The sequence below is a fragment of the Hemibagrus wyckioides genome, unplaced genomic scaffold (assembly GCF_019097595.1).
Source record: "Hemibagrus wyckioides isolate EC202008001 unplaced genomic scaffold, SWU_Hwy_1.0 Contig15, whole genome shotgun sequence".
Taxonomy (NCBI): Eukaryota; Metazoa; Chordata; class Actinopteri; order Siluriformes; family Bagridae; genus Hemibagrus; species Hemibagrus wyckioides.
In genome coordinates, this window is record NW_026690775.1 from 219,153 (window position 1) to 235,481 (window position 16,329).

General features: G+C 33.7%; 2 gene segments (V, D, J or C); both read left to right on the top strand.

Annotated features, from left to right (window-relative positions):
• The first annotated feature begins 600 nt into the window (after positions 1 to 600).
• LOC131349874 (T cell receptor alpha variable 12-3-like) lies at positions 601 to 2,076 on the top strand. The segment is given in 3 exon segments: positions 601 to 640; positions 776 to 1,065; positions 2,056 to 2,076. Coding segments are annotated over 3 exon segments (351 nt in total).
• An 8,382-nt stretch (positions 2,077 to 10,458) lies between these two features.
• Positions 10,459 to 11,046, top strand: LOC131349871 (T cell receptor alpha variable 12-2-like). The segment is given in 2 exon segments: positions 10,459 to 10,498; positions 10,748 to 11,046. Coding segments are annotated over 2 exon segments (339 nt in total).
• The last annotated feature ends 5,283 nt before the right edge of the window (positions 11,047 to 16,329 follow it).

The window sequence follows — 16,329 nt, forward strand, 5'->3', positions numbered from 1 at the left end:
TAACACAAAGAACTGTACATGTTACATGCATATTTTTATAAGGTTTTATGAAGTAATTGAAGTTGATTTTAAATAGTCAGAATGTAATAAATGAATATTAGCTATACAAAATTTAGCAATTACCATTTATCCATTTATCCAGTGGTATCCTGGCTAATCTGTCCTACTGAATAAATTTAGAAATTAACTTTGTTCTCCATTAAAATCATCTATTGAAAGTAATTGAAGGAAAATATTCAGAAAAAAGCGCCATTTTCTGTTGTTCCACAAGGAGGCAGAATAAAACAATAAACCCAGCCACTAATAAACATGTGCTGCTGTCACTCTGTAACCATGACTCTATCAGGAAATGTCCAAAATGGAGTTAGAGACCCCTGGTATAATATGTAAAACCTTAATTATTAGATGAATGATAAATGTCTTGTTCCACATGTGAGACTGAATGTAATGTCAGGATGCAGTAAGTCAAGAATCTGTCAGTAAAACTGGTGACACTGTCATATGATGCTGAGGGGTGGAGCTTCATGAACCTCTGAAATGTTAATATAATAAAGTACAGAAAGACCTCAGAATATTGTCATTTTACTAACACCATTCATCATGATCACTGTTATATTCATGTGTCTGTGGCTTTCATTAGGTAAGTTATCATTGACCTTCTCAGAAAGGAAGTGTTACATTAATGATTAATTAGCCTTTATGATGTTAAGAAAAAGTATAATATGAGTTATATAACTGAAAAATAAAAATGATTATGTTCTCTTCTCTATGACAGGTGACTCCATGGAAGATCCAATAGAGCCACGTTTCCCTCATGAAGTTGTAGATGAAGGTGATGATGTTACTCTGTCCTGCAGCTACAAAAACAGTGCTACAGTAAAAAGCCTACAATGGTACAAACAACATCCAAAATCTAAACCTGAGTTCCTTTTTTACATCTTACCGAGTGGAATTAAAACTGACCCTATGCCACCACGTCTGTCTGCTGAAGTTGATGATAAAACTAAACAAGTGGATCTGATCATCTCCTCTGCTGCTGTATCAGACTCTGCTCTATACTACTGTGCTCTGGAGCCCACAGTGACAGGAAATCCAGCTGCACTGTACAAAAACACTGACACAGTTTTATTATACTGAAGGTAGATAAACTGCTTAAACTCAATAATCTACATTCCTTTAAATCAGGAACCCTGCTAGTTTTTGACTCTCACAATTTTCAAGTGAAATAAACTCACACAGCAGAATAAACTCATGAACAGGATATTATTATACATCAAATGTACATTAAATAATTGCTTAAATTGACTTTTGTTAGTTTTTTAAATGCATTATCATAGTAAATATTTTACAGTAATTCATTACACATTTTTCAAAAATATACAAAAATGTATTTTGAAAAAAAGTTTCAGTTTTACCAACTTAAATAAAAGAAAATTAAGTAAACCTAACTCTAGGAAACAATTCATTTTAACTATTTAAGTAACTATTTGCTATTATTTATACTGTTATAGATTTTTTTACTCAAACAGGGGAAATAAAAAAAGAACCTTATTAATTAAAACGTGTTTGTTTCCCCAAATTAATGTTTTTGTTGCTATATTTATGTATTGTGTTGTAATTGTTGTCATAATTCAAAATAATTAAAAAAATAAATGTATGTACAACAGTCTGCCATAAGATCAGCAAACTTTCATGTATTTATTTTATTTTGCTCTCTTTTGGTCATCATCATGAGGAGACTCTTGCAGAAGACTGAACAGGAGTTGTTTGTTCTCTGATATAACTGAGGACAGCTAGCTAGCAAGCTAACATTAGCTATGTCTGTTTATAACAGTAGCTTGCAGAGTCAAATGCTGCACTCATACAGTAGTTCAGAATTATCAGCTAACAAAAACACAAAACCTCTTGTTACCTATACAGCCTGAATACAAGTATAGCTTTTCTATTCCAATTTCTACTTGAAATAAAATAGAAAAAACTTGGAAATGTATTTAGTTTAAAAAGTTAGTATCAAAGGTTAAAGTACTGTGAGTTATTGTGTCTTTTTGGCGTTAGATTCCTGAGACACAGCCCTGATCTCTAACTCCAAAAGATATGTTTAAGAGGTGAAGTCAGATGCAGTGGGTTGATCAGCAACAGTGGAATAGTTCTGTGTTGTATTAGTGACTCAGTTCACTGTCACTGATACTGTGAAGTGATGATCTGTGTAAAATTATGCTCCAACAGCATCACTTCCTGGGTGTGTCCTTCTAGAGACGTGTAAAGTTCAGCACATACAGCACTATTATACAGAATCCTCACAGAGCTGTGTTCAGAAATGGATCAACTATACAACTTACTGTACATAGTGAGATACATACCACTGATTCTCACTCTAGTTACAGGTAATTCATTTTTATCAACTTATTAACAGACCTCATTATTACAATAATATTTATTCAATTAATTCAGTGCATTAATTAATGGCCATATTTTCTATTATTCATCTAGTCATTTATTGATTTTTTAAGTCAATATTTGGTTTTAAAAAACTATTCCACTAACATATTTTTTTATATTCTTTTCACACCAGGTATTTTTGCAAATAAAATTGGACCATAATTATTTTTTTATGTGATTTGCATAAAATATTTCACTGATATATTTCTTTATGTTCTTCTTACACCAGGCAGTTTTGCAGATAAAATTGGACCAACGGATGAAGATGCCAACATTGTCAGGAAAGAAACAGAGACTGTTACTCTGAAATGTTCATATGAGACAAGCAGTGAGACCATTTATCTTTACTGGTACAAACAATATCCTAACAGCGCACCACAGTTTTTACTGTATAAAGGCGCCAGGTCATATAGTGCTGATGAGAGCACTCCTGATGATCATCGATTAGAGACAAAAACAAGCAGAGACTCTACTGAACTTACTATCAGAGGTCTAAAGCTCTCAGATTCTGCAATCTATCTTTGTGCTCTGCAGCACAGTGACACAGAGTCAGTGAAAGGCTGTACAAAAACAGTAAAATGGTACATATGAACTTTCTAAAACCACAGAAGATGAAAGAGACTCAATTTAACAACTTGTTGGTAAACCTCAGCTACAAACAACATTTGTGAAAACATACGCAGCTGGAGGAAACAGCAAACAAAGAATACTGAGCGATTAACACAACTTCACATTAACAGTTACACATTTACACACTTCACATTACAAATCTACATCTGCCAGGCGATATTTAACATATTTAATTTATCAAATATGTTCAGGAAAAAGGTACTGAAGCATCCAGGTCCTCACAACCAGACTGTGTAACAATTTCTTACCTCAAGCCATCAGACTCCTCAATACCCAGAGACTGGACTGACACACACACACACGCACACACACACACACACACACACACACACACACACACACACAAACACAAAATTCTGCGAATGAGAGACAAAGATTCTTTGTGCAGTTGTAACCTTTATTATCTCTAATATAAAGGTACAACAAAACTACAAAAACACACACAAAAGATATAATAACTCAAAAGCATATTTGAGTTATTATAAATCCAAGTATGAAGGATTGAGAACAGAGAATATAACTGCCAACACCACTAAAAATGTGGAAGATAATTAGCGCGCTGTCTATTAGCTTGATGCTAACATATAATGGGAATTGCCATAGACAATTAACGGAAATTAGCATTAGCATCACGACCAAATAACACGTAAAAACATGAGAGTGTAAATCAACTATTTACCTTTACAAACTCAACAATGAACTCAGGATGTTGTCATACTTTCAGGCATATGTTTTTACTCTTTAAAATAACTTTACAACTCTGTAGTTGTGTACTGCTGCCAGTTTATTGTGTCTGTATCTCTTCACTGTTCACATATATCACTCAGATTCCTAACTGCTCACACTATTTCACACAACAGAAAATGTCTGAGAACAGAAAATATCAAGAAATAGCAACACTTCCAATAATTCACAGTAAATACAATTATCTGGCTTCAAAGTGCTGTTTATAACACATAGAGGGCAAGTGTTTCAATGCAAAGGAGTGTGGAGAGAGAGAGAGAGAGAGAATAGATTCTTACAACAACCAGAAAGAAAAGAGATGTGAGTTGTGGTTGCTTCAGTAAATTAATCAGGATAATCATATTTTCATAAACATTCTGTGTAGCATAAAAACGAGTTGACTTTAAACCGGGCATTTTCTCTCAGAAATGTATGACAAGCAGACTCTGGATGCTAGTTTAATGTTAGACTTAATATGATCATAACTCAGTGGTTTTCATATCAGAGGACAGATGAGGTGGACAGTTATGATGCATGGAAAGATGTGATTGAATGGATAGATGGAGAACAATGAAAAATCTTCTTTATATATATATATATATTTATGTTTGTGAGATTGTGTGAGAATCTTGCATCCTGTGTACCAAAAAAGTAATGTATCTATTGTGTTATCAATTTCCCAGCCTTTTGGATTACAGCAGTAACGAATTACAGATGTTTATTCCTACCCTGGTGTAATACAGTGTTGGAGACATAAAAATGATTTACCTTAGGTATTTGTGATGCACAGAAAATAAACACAAGGAATGTAAATATTTTAATTTATTCATTAACTAAGGGTGGTGGTTTATGCATGAAAGACAATTATTAAAGTAATCATCAACATCTTCATATAAGTACATATTAATTTTACTGCTGTCTATCTGCACCTGATATTACACAATAATGCTGTAACACACACAGTTCATAAAAGCTTTCTGCTTTTTCTATTCTAAACCCCTGAGGTTTGGTGGATGTGTCTCTGACAGACGTCCTGTTAAACAAGTCATTTATTTTACATTTTCAGGTACAGCAGTCAGTTTAAAATAAAAGTTTCTTTAAAAGAGGAAATTGAGTCTCAAATTATTTACATTTTATTCACACATAAAACATTAATGATGAACATTTCTGACTTTAAAAAATGATTTTCTTAAGTCTTGGTGATCGGCCCCTATTAAACAATAAAGAAAGTAAGACATCTTTTTATATACACAGTTTAGTAGCCTACTATTCTTTTTGTCATTATAATCAACTTCATTATTTCCTGGATTTTGTATCACCATAGTCTCTAAATGTATGTAAATGCAGGAAATGGGATTCAAATCAAAAACATTTTCCCCCATTTTGTGCCCCCCCCACTTCTCAAATCCAAGTTACACCCTTGATGCAAAAACATTTCTACAGATTTATATAAACAGTATACAGAACAGTACAGTTATCATGAATATGCATAAATACAAGTAGGTGGAGCTAGAGGTGGAGATGTACATCAAATAGTAACACTGACATTCATTTCTAAAGCTAGAGGTTTGAACTAAACACTCAGGAAAACAATGTTGTTCCTCTTCGTGGTGTTTTTCACACTTGCTGATGTTGGTAAGTCATATACACTGCACACAAAATATTATTTTTTTCTAAATAAGAAGACACAATTTTTCATGTGAAATGTGTCATTTATGATTAAAATATCACAATATTGTTGTAATGTTTTTATAGCAGAGGCTGCTGACAATAACATTAAACCAGATCAAACCAATGTATTTTCAATGGAAGGCAGCAACATCTCACTGTCCTGCACATATACTGGATCAGTTTACAGTCTCCACTGGTATCGACAAAAACCTGGATCAAGACCTGAGTTTCTGCTGCTAATTCATGAAAGCACTGAAACTGTCACTGAGGCTCAACCACCTCGTCCACGATTGTCCATAAAACTTAAAAAAGAGCAAGATAAAACGAATAAGAAAGTGGATCTGATCATCTCCTCTGCTGCTGTATCAGACTCTGCTCTATACTACTGTGCTCTGGTGCCCACAGTGACAGGAAATCCAGCTGTACTGTACAAAAACTTTCACACAGTTTTGTTATATTGAAAGCAGCTCTTCCAATGCTTTAGAGAAAGTTACATGTCCTTTTGGGGGATTCTCTCTTTCTCTCTATTGGTCAGGGTCATAGTAGATACAGAGTCTGTCCCAGACATGAGGTGGGAAAACACCCTGAATGGGATGTCAGTCCTTTGCACTCCACAAACCCTTTCACACACTCATTCACACTAAAGTGCAATTTCTCCTAGCATATTTTCCTACTGTCATGTTTTTTTGGAACTGACACTAACCTAAACTCCTGCTAAAATCCTTCCCAAGAAAAGTATTTTCTTGCAGTATGGAGTAATTTTTATAATAAAGAAAGATTTCTACCCTCATGGTACAATTCCATATTGACTGATAACAAGTGCACTAAAGACAAGGCTCAGGTCAATCCTCATAGCAGAATTCCACAATGCCAGTGGACTCATGATTCTCTCTGTTCTGTCTGGAGTAATTACACTGCAGATGAAGGGCATTTTATTGTCTAAGTGTCGTAACTACACATATATAATAGTCAAACTAATCAGTTATAGCCCAATGTTCAACAAGTTCAACCTCAACAGAAGGAGATCATCTTCAAAACTAAGGATTATCTTATTATCAGCAAACCATAATAAGATGTGTGTGTGTGTGTGTGTGTATGTGTTTAATCCCCTGATAGGAAAGGAAGTATGTCATGTGAACATAAAGTATTTCTCAATGGCCAGTTCAGTTTAGTTGTTGAGATTTACAACTGTTTTCAACATCTGTTTCTTTTTAGTTTTCTATTATTATTTCTTTTTGTGCTTTACATTAAATAACGTAACCTGGTGTTGTAAATACAATTTAAATGTAAGTTCTAATATATAATTACTAATCCACAGTATGAATATATATGTATGGCTGTATGAACTGTTTACAGGTTTTTATTTTGTCCAAGTTAAGGTTTTTCTCTTCAGTGAACACAAGATGGCGCAGTCACTTATCTTATTGTGGGTTAAGTTCTAGAGACACTACCACACAACCTGCTCACATTCTCTGAGATGATGGAAGCTACTTTTCACAGTAAAACCTTTGTGACATAGAGTATACTTGTTCTTCTATCATACATACTGCTGATATAATATCCTAACCCCTGCCCTGGTTACTCTTAGTGCCTAAGATAATTTCAGAGATACCATTCTGATTAAACAACACAACTGTCCACTTAACACTAAACTGTCATAAGAATAAATAATCATCTAATGTCATTTCTCTGACAAGCAAAAGCACCTGCTGTGTCAGAAACACTGAAAACTGGAAACTTATCTGTAAATCTGCCTTTACTCTTCTTTCTCTTCTTCTGATGCTATTGTGAGTTTAAACCTTAATTATCAAGTAAAAAAAATATTCCTTATTCTCAATTAAACCTTATTCTCTTCCACTTAGTGTTTCTAACATTAATCTGCCTGCTGGTGTTTATACAATAATTCTCTAATTTAGAGACATCACTAACATATATAATTAAAATACTGACAATGTAATTATTAGATTAGATTTTTACTAGATTAAATTGATCATTTTTACATAAATACATTAATTTCCTGCTTTCATAGTGAACTATGCAGTTCACTTCCTGCATAGTTTTATGATTGAGTAAAAAATAAATAAATAAGTAAGTTCAAACAGAAAAGACCTTGGTGTGTTAAAGTCTCTTTCCTTTCACCACAAGATGGTGGAGGCTGTTATCTTATTGTTGGACAAGTACTAGGATTCTGCTTACATCCCCCAGAGATGCTGACATTATGATTATGAATACTTTACACAATTATAAAGACTACAGCTATTCTTCAGCCTTACATAGATAATACTTTTATATATAAAAAAGTCTAGAACCAATCAGAATGTTTTAATAATCTCTGCTTGTACAATCAAGCTAATTAGTGTCATTTTCAACACATCATCAAGCCTTGAAAGGAGTTTGCTTGAATCCAGAAAGGAAACTGAACTTGTAGTAGGGCTATACATGCAATTTCTGTAAAAATGAAATGTACATGTTCACTTGCAATGGGATGTTTGTCATGAGATAATATAAATACTACACTCTTTATTTGCACACAGTTTCATGCTTAAATGAAAAATAATGATATAAAAATCCATCAATACAGATGCTATTGATAAAAAATGATAGATTAGAGAAAGAAAAGAGGCTGGTTTGTTCCTCACCACAGTAAAATACTCCTCAACTGTTTGTAATCCTATTTAATAAACAGGTCATTAGGTCTACACACACCTAAATTTCCATTTCCCATCCTGCATTGTACCAGACTCCACTTCCCACAATGCACACTCACTTCCACATTCATTAGTTCATTTATTTTATTGAAGTATTTTTCATGCTATCAGTTTGTGTTTGTTTACCATGTGCTCAGGAAAATTTATCCATGTGGTGCTGAATGTAAAGCCAGAAAGCTTCAGTAAGAATCAACAATCTGTCAGTAACATTAGTGACACTGTCATGTGATACTGGGGGGTGGAGCTTCATGAATGTTTATAATGTTAATATATCAGACTGCAGAAATTTTATTTTCATTTATAAGCTCATCCATCATGTTCACTGTTATATTCATGTGTCTGTGGCTTTCACTCGGTGAGTTAACATTGATTTTTGTATATTCAGCAATTGTTTTTAATTAGATTTAATTAGTCTTATTAGTTATGTATTATATCTAATTTAACACTGCAATGTGTGTACTTTCATTCGTTTGTGTTAAAGCTTGACACAGGAAACCTGCTCTCCACATAGCAATATCTCTACAGATGGTATAACCACTACAGAACAATTCTGGGGGTTTTAGCAGTGACTATAACTGCCTTATTTATTAGTGCATCATTTGTTTTCTGCTCTTGTGCACAGTATTCACAGTAAAATAAAGTCAATTCAGTTGAAGTTGAACAATGGATACTGCTACAAACAAGGAGACCACTCGCGTGCGGTGCTGCGTGTGCCGCTGTCAAACCTTTATATCCTTTTATTTAGGAATAAATATTTTACAATGATAAAATAGCATGTCTGATGCAATGGTTTGTGAAGTAACAGTGTTTTTGTTCTGTGTTGTACTGGTTACTCAGTTCACTCTCACTGATATTGTTAAGTAATAATCTGTAAAAAGTTATACTACAATTGCATCACTTCCTGGGTGTGTCCTTCTAGAGACGTGTAATACTAAGATTTGCTAATTGTCTAGTAGATGAGAAAGAGTTGCTGTGTGAGGTAAAGCAGAGTTGTCATGAATATGAATAAATATGATGTTTATTTCAACAGAGAAACACAAACTAACTAAACACTCAGGATAACAGTGTTATTATGCCCACTTGGTTTTCTTCACTATTGCTGATAATGCTAAGTCCTTTAGTTTGCAAGTTACAAACCAAAAGAACAAGTATTTTAAAAAGTTGCTTAATAATAAATTGTTGTCAATAAATTCAAATAAATTGGTGTATTTATATTAAAGGCTGTTGACAACAATTCATCCACCCAGAATACACTGTTTAATGTAATCACAATCATCTTTAAGTAACCAAACATAACTATAGAATAAATACATATCAGTTTCTGATTGCCAGTGAAATGTAGTTAGAGTGAGAATGTTCTTTTAGCTGATTGTTTATAACAGACGTGTTCTTGAACATTAATGAGGAAAGGCTCAGGTGCACAGTTTATTCTCCTCTTGATCAATAGATGAAGAAAATTGTTGGAGGAAAAGTTTCTGTTCCTCTGCAGCTCTTTTTCTCTATAGACAATATTCTGTTTGTGAGTCCTGTATGATTGTAATTAACACCAGTGCAATCATAGCTCCAGTTTTGTTCTTTGGTCACTACACTTAATTAACCCTACTGAATAAAATCAGATGGAAAAATATTTGAAGTGAACTGGAACAGCGATTTAGTCCAGGAACTCTATGGAACTCTGTATGGGAAGGCTATACAAAGAAATGCAAAAAATACTAAATATATACATTATATAATATTAATTATAGTTCAGAAGTTTATTTATTAATGTCATTAATAAATAAATTACCTTCAATTATCTTAAAAACCAAGTCTTTCTTATTTCCCCACAAGATGGTGTAGTGAGTTATCTTATTGTGGGTCAGGTGCTAGGACTCTGCTCACATCCTCCAAAGATGTAGACTCTGTTATAAATACTTCTTTGCAGAATAATATGAACTCTAATAAACATGCTTTATCACAACAAACAAATAAATGCCACAAGTCAAGACACTACTTATAAAATATAAAAACTAAAATATTTACTAATTTTAATTGTCAGTAAATTTTTATAAAATTGAATAAATACAATAATAGAATAATTTATTTGTTTACTATGTAAACAGTTTCAGTAGAGTTTCCCAAACAAGGCAGAATGTTTCAGTAAAGATCAACAATCTGTCAGTAACACTGGAGACACTGTCATGTGATGCTGGGGGGTGGAGCTTCGTGAACATTTATCATGGTAATATTTCAGAGTACAAAAAGAGTTCAGACGCTTTTACCTTTCATTCAGCTAAAATCATTCATCATGTTCACTGTTATATTCATGTGTCTGTGGCTTTCACTAGGTGAGTTAACATTGACCTTTTGTTAGTTTATATATTATGTGTTGTTTATTAATTGTGTGCTGTTAGAAATCATGATTTCTGTATGTAATTCTGGCTTGATTCTGGCATAAAGTTTTGAATTTTTCTTATTATTAAAATATGTGTTGATTTCGTGATTAATTAGTCCAAGGCAAAATACGAGTTTGACTTTTGCAGTTTAGGCTTTATTATGTAAAGTTTAAAAACATTATGTTCTCTTCTCTATGACAGGTGACTCCATGGCAGATTCAATAAAGCCACTTTTCACTCATAATGTTGTAGATGAAGGTGATGATGTTACTCTGTCCTGCAGCTACAAAGACTTCAGTGGTACTGTAGAGAATCTGCAGTGGTACAGGCAATATCCAAAATCTAAACCTGAGTTCCTTCTTTATATTTATCAAAATGGAGATCTAAGTCCCAACACTCCCCCAAGAATGTCTGTTAAAGTTCATGATGATAAACAAGTGGATCTGATCATCTCCTCTGCTGCTGTATCAGACTCTGCACTATACTACTGTGCTTTATGATTACACTTTACACTTTATCTGTTGTAAATACAAACTGCACATACCTCTCTATGCACACTCTGACATAGCCTTATTTATTGTTGTACATATTTACATATTTATCTGCAACTGTTCTGGTAGATGCTAAACAGCATTTTGTCACTATGTACCTGTACTTTGCAATGACAATAAAGTTTTATCTATCTATCTATCTATCTATCTATCTATCTATCTATCTATCTATCTATCTATCTATCTATCTATCTATCTATCTATCTATCTATCTATCTATCTGCAGATGTTAAAGGACGCCAGCCTTCTAAGGAAGTCCAGGCGGCTCTGTCCTCTCCTGCACAGAGTGTCTGTGTTGGCAGTCCAGTCCATTTTATCATCCAGCTGTACTCCAAGTATCTGTAGGTCTTGACAAACTCCACACAGTCACTGTTGATGGTCACAGGCTCCAGTTGAGGCCTGGGCCTCCTGAAGTCCACCACCATCTCCATGGTCTTTGTTGTGTTGAGGTGCAGATGGTTACAGTCGCACCATGCAACGAAGTCCTGTATCAGTTTTCTGTCCTCCTCCTCCTCATAGCAAGGTTGGGGATTTTTCAGGGTGGATCTGGGGCTTGGTTCCACAAGGTTTAAAGCTGTAGTTTTTTTTTTTCATTCTAGGCTGTGCTAATGGTGTAGTAGATGAGTGAAATATTACATTGCAGCATGTAATAAATATGAATAAATATGAGTGGGCAGAGCTACATTTGGAGACATCTGACACAGAAAATCAAATATTATTATGGTTAATGTAACTGTGTGAAATGAAATATTGGAGCTGAAATTAATGAATGGATATGAGATTAAAGTGCAGACTTTCAGTTTACTCTCACTTTACTAAACACACTCTAAGTGAAAACCAATGCACTAGAGATGTTAGAAGATGGTGTAGTGAGTTATCTTATTGTGGGCCAAATACTAGAACCCTGCTCACATGCCCAAATATGTAGACTTCTGTGATTATACATAATTCTTTGCAAAATAATATAGACTCTATCTGTTGTTCAATCCTACATACATAGTGCTAGACCTATATGTAGAATTTGCAGTTATTACATACAATATCATTAAAAATGTTTGACTTATATTTGTAATATATTTGTCTCCAGCAAGGACAAGCACATTACAGCTGCATTGAATAAAATGGGCTCTGGACAGATTCTCTCATCATAGGATAAGAAACTTTACCCTTTCTTTATAAACACAGTTTCATGTTTAAATGACCAATCAGCAGATATGAGATCAAGTCAACTAGTTTTACACAGCGGTTTTATTAAGCAATGAGTTAAATGACAATAAAGAATAATAGATAACAGAATGAAAAGAGCCTGGTTTGTTCCTCACATAATAAAATACCACCTCATGAAAATGTAATCCTATTTAATAAACATGCTTTCAAATACCTTATTGTCCAGACACCACTTATAAAATATAAAAAATAATAAAATCAAATATTTACTCATTTTAATTATTAGTATCATTTTTTCTTGCTGTCAGTTTTTGTTTGTTTACAATGTAAAGAGTTTCAGCACAGTTTCCCAAACAAGGCTTAATGTAAAGCCAGGATGTTTCACTGTCATCAACACTGGAGACACTGTCATGTGATGCTGGGGGGTGGAGCTTCCTGAACATTTATCATGGTAATATATTAGAGTACAGAAAGATCTTTTTCATTCAGCTAAAACCAGTCATCATGTTCACTGTTATATTCATGTGTCTGTGGCTTTCACTAGGTGAGTTAACACCTTTTGTTAGTTTAGATATTATGTATTGTTTATTAATTGTCTGGTGTTATAGAAAGCATGATTTCTGTGTGTAATTCTGGCTTGATTGTGTTAAACTTTATGTTCTCTTCTCTATGACAGGTGACTCCATGGCAGATTCAATAAAGCCACTTTTCACCCATGAAGTTGTAGATGAAGGTGATGATGTTACTCTGTCCTGTGAATATGAAACAAGTTCTACAGGATTCTACCTGCACTGGTACAGACAATATCCAAAATCTAAACCTGAGTTCCTTCTTTATATTCACCAATATGGAGATCTAAGTGCTAACATTCCCCCAAGAATGAATGCTACACTTAAAGATAAGAAAGTGGATCTGATCATCTCCTCTGCTGCTGTATCAGACTCTGCACTATATTACTGTGCTCTGGCGCCCACAGTGACAGGAAATCCAGCTGCACTGTACAAAAACATTGACACAGTTTTCTTTCTCTCTCAAAATGTATATTTTTAATTTAGTTTATATTACTGGTAAATGTTGTATTATTTAGAGACAGCTCATTTCTTGATGGGTTGCCAGTCTTTCACAGTGCATCATGCACACACATTCACACTCTCCTTCACTCTTAGGGGCAATTTCTAATTAAATTAGAAGTGCACTAAAGACAAGCTATGGCTCCACATATATAACATTGAACTATATATAGCATCTAGCATAATTCACTCAGACCAGTGATGAGGTAATGAGGAAATCTCCAGAACTAAGGAATGAGTTTGAGGCTTTGCAGGATATAAGAATTAGACCTCTCATGCTTTGTTGCTTCTGTTGGGATGGAGTATATCTGTGTAATTTAACACTGCAGTGTTTTGTCGATTCATTTCATATGTTGTGTGTACTTTAATCTGTTTGTGTTAAAGCATTACACAGGAAACCTGCACTTCACATAGAATTATCTCTTCAGATGGTATAACCACTACAGACCAATTCCTGGTATTTTTACACAAGTGACTAGAACTGCCTTATTTATTAGTCCATCATTTTTTTTCTCTTGTGCACAGTGTCCAGTTTGAGTTCAGTTCAATTCAATTCAGTTTTAACTCTGAACTCTGTTACAAACCCAGAGACCACAGATTATTAGGTATGCTCTTGTCATGTAATGTTTCTGAAACAACCAATACAGTGTAGTTATTAAGGTTTATCACTGTTTTCAACAACTCTTTAAAACAATAACATGCCCAAATACAAACTCAGCAACATTTCAGATAGAAATACATTTGGAGTTATAAATCCATCACACTACCCAGTGCTGTAAATGCAATTTAAATATATGATCTAATATAAAATTATTAATAGAGAAGATCTGGATGACGTGGATGACCAGAAAAAAATGAACCATGTCAAGCATGTCATATAAACATACATACATATATAAATATGTATAGGGATGTAGTTTCTTTACAGTTTATATGATTCATTGTAACAAATGTTTATTCATCTATTCAGACAGTCATTATACATGTACAAACAACTGCATGTTACTTTGCTGCATTTAAGCTAAGACAATGTCCTGATAATATTTGACCTGATTATAATACTAGTACTCATGCTTTACTGACAACATATTTTCATCCGCTAACATTTTTAAGCTGCAGTTGCAGGACAGTAAGCAGCTGCTTATATTGTTTATGATGTAGAGAGGGTTTGTATGCACTTATCATGTATGTATACATGATTACACCTACATAACTATAACTGCTGTTGGTCGTGTCAGGAATCACTGGGACAGTTCCACTGGAGAGGTGCTGACAGGTGGATCGGCAGAGCCTGCTTTTCTGTTTGTTTTCCCTTGCACTTTGTGCCACACCCTTCCTATTGTTCTGTCTTCCCACCTTGTCACTCTCAAATGTTACTTATCCACCCTGTTATAACAGCTGTTATTAATATCAATAAATCTATATTAACATGACGTACTAATTTCCATTTGAATGTTTTGAAGTGATTTATATTGTATGTGTATATTCATGTGTAAACAAGATTCAGACAAATAGTTTAATAAGAGAAGCTCTGAAGAAGCAAACTACAGAATATATGAGCAAAGAATTGTGTTTAATAGCGAAAATGTATTCAGTCATAGCTTTATTAACTGCTGTTTATATTCTTATTGTATTATCTGACTGCAAATGAAAGAGAAAAGAACAATAATTCCCGACTGTGGTTATTCAGCTGTAGTGGAATAATGTTGTATTGTGTTGGTGACAGTTCAGTGATACTGTGTGAAGTGGTGATCTGTATACAGTTACAGTACAACAGTGTCACTTCCTGGGTGTGGCCTTCTAGAGACGTGTAAAGTTCAGCACATACAGCACTATTATACAGAATCCTCACAGAGCTGTGTTCAGAAATGGATCAACTATACAACTTACTGTACATAGTGAGATACATACCACTGATTCTCACTCTAGTTACAGGTAATTTTCATCAGTTTATCAATTAATTAATGGAATTAACTAATATTCATAGAATTAATTCATTTATTTTTAATGTCAGTGTTTTTGGTGTTACACAAAAAACATTTTTAGAATGTTTCGATATTTATCTTATATCTTTATTAATAATTTTTCAATATAACAGGCAGTTTTGCTGATAAAATTTGGCCGAAGGACAAAGATATCAACGTTGTGGGGAAGGAAACAGACACTGTTACTCTGAGATGTTCATATGAATCAAGCAGTGATAGAATTCTGCTTTACTGGTACAGACAATATCCTAACAGCGCACCACAGTTTTTACTGTATAAAGGTGAAAGATCATTAAGTGCTTACAAGAGCAATCCCACTGATACTCGATTAGAGACACAAACAAGCAGAGACTCTACTGAACTTACTATCAGAGGACTAAAGCTCTCAGATTCTGCACTCTATCATTGTGCTCTAAGAGTTGGAACACAGTGATACAGAGTCACTGAAAGGCTTTACAAAAACGTATAAACCAGTATAAATGAAGATTCTAAAACCACATCAAAGATCCTTCCTTTACCAACCTGTTATCAGATAACCACAGACACAAACAATGTTTGTGGTAATTCTGTGGTATAAATGAATAAATAAAAAAGTAAGCAAGCAAACTAATAAATAAAAGTAAAATGTGTTTAAAAATACCACAATACCACAATAAAGTCACACATCTACATTGTTATGATAAAAAAGTATTTTATAAACACTAACGGATCCAATGTGTCACAGGTGCAAATGACATGAAATTAAGTTCATTGACCTTTTTTTGCCAGTTTTGTTAATTATTGACTGGAAATAAATAAATAAATAAATAAATAAATAAATGCATGCTATACATTTATTTGTTCCACCTTATGTCTGTTATGCATATATGTACAGATATCTTATTTTTCCCTTGTGGGAAACTTTTACATCTATCCATCACATTTAAATATTTTATAATAGATAAATAAATCTTGTTTTTTTCTGTCTGGCTGCTAGGGATGTAACTGAACATTATTTGGATTAAACAGAC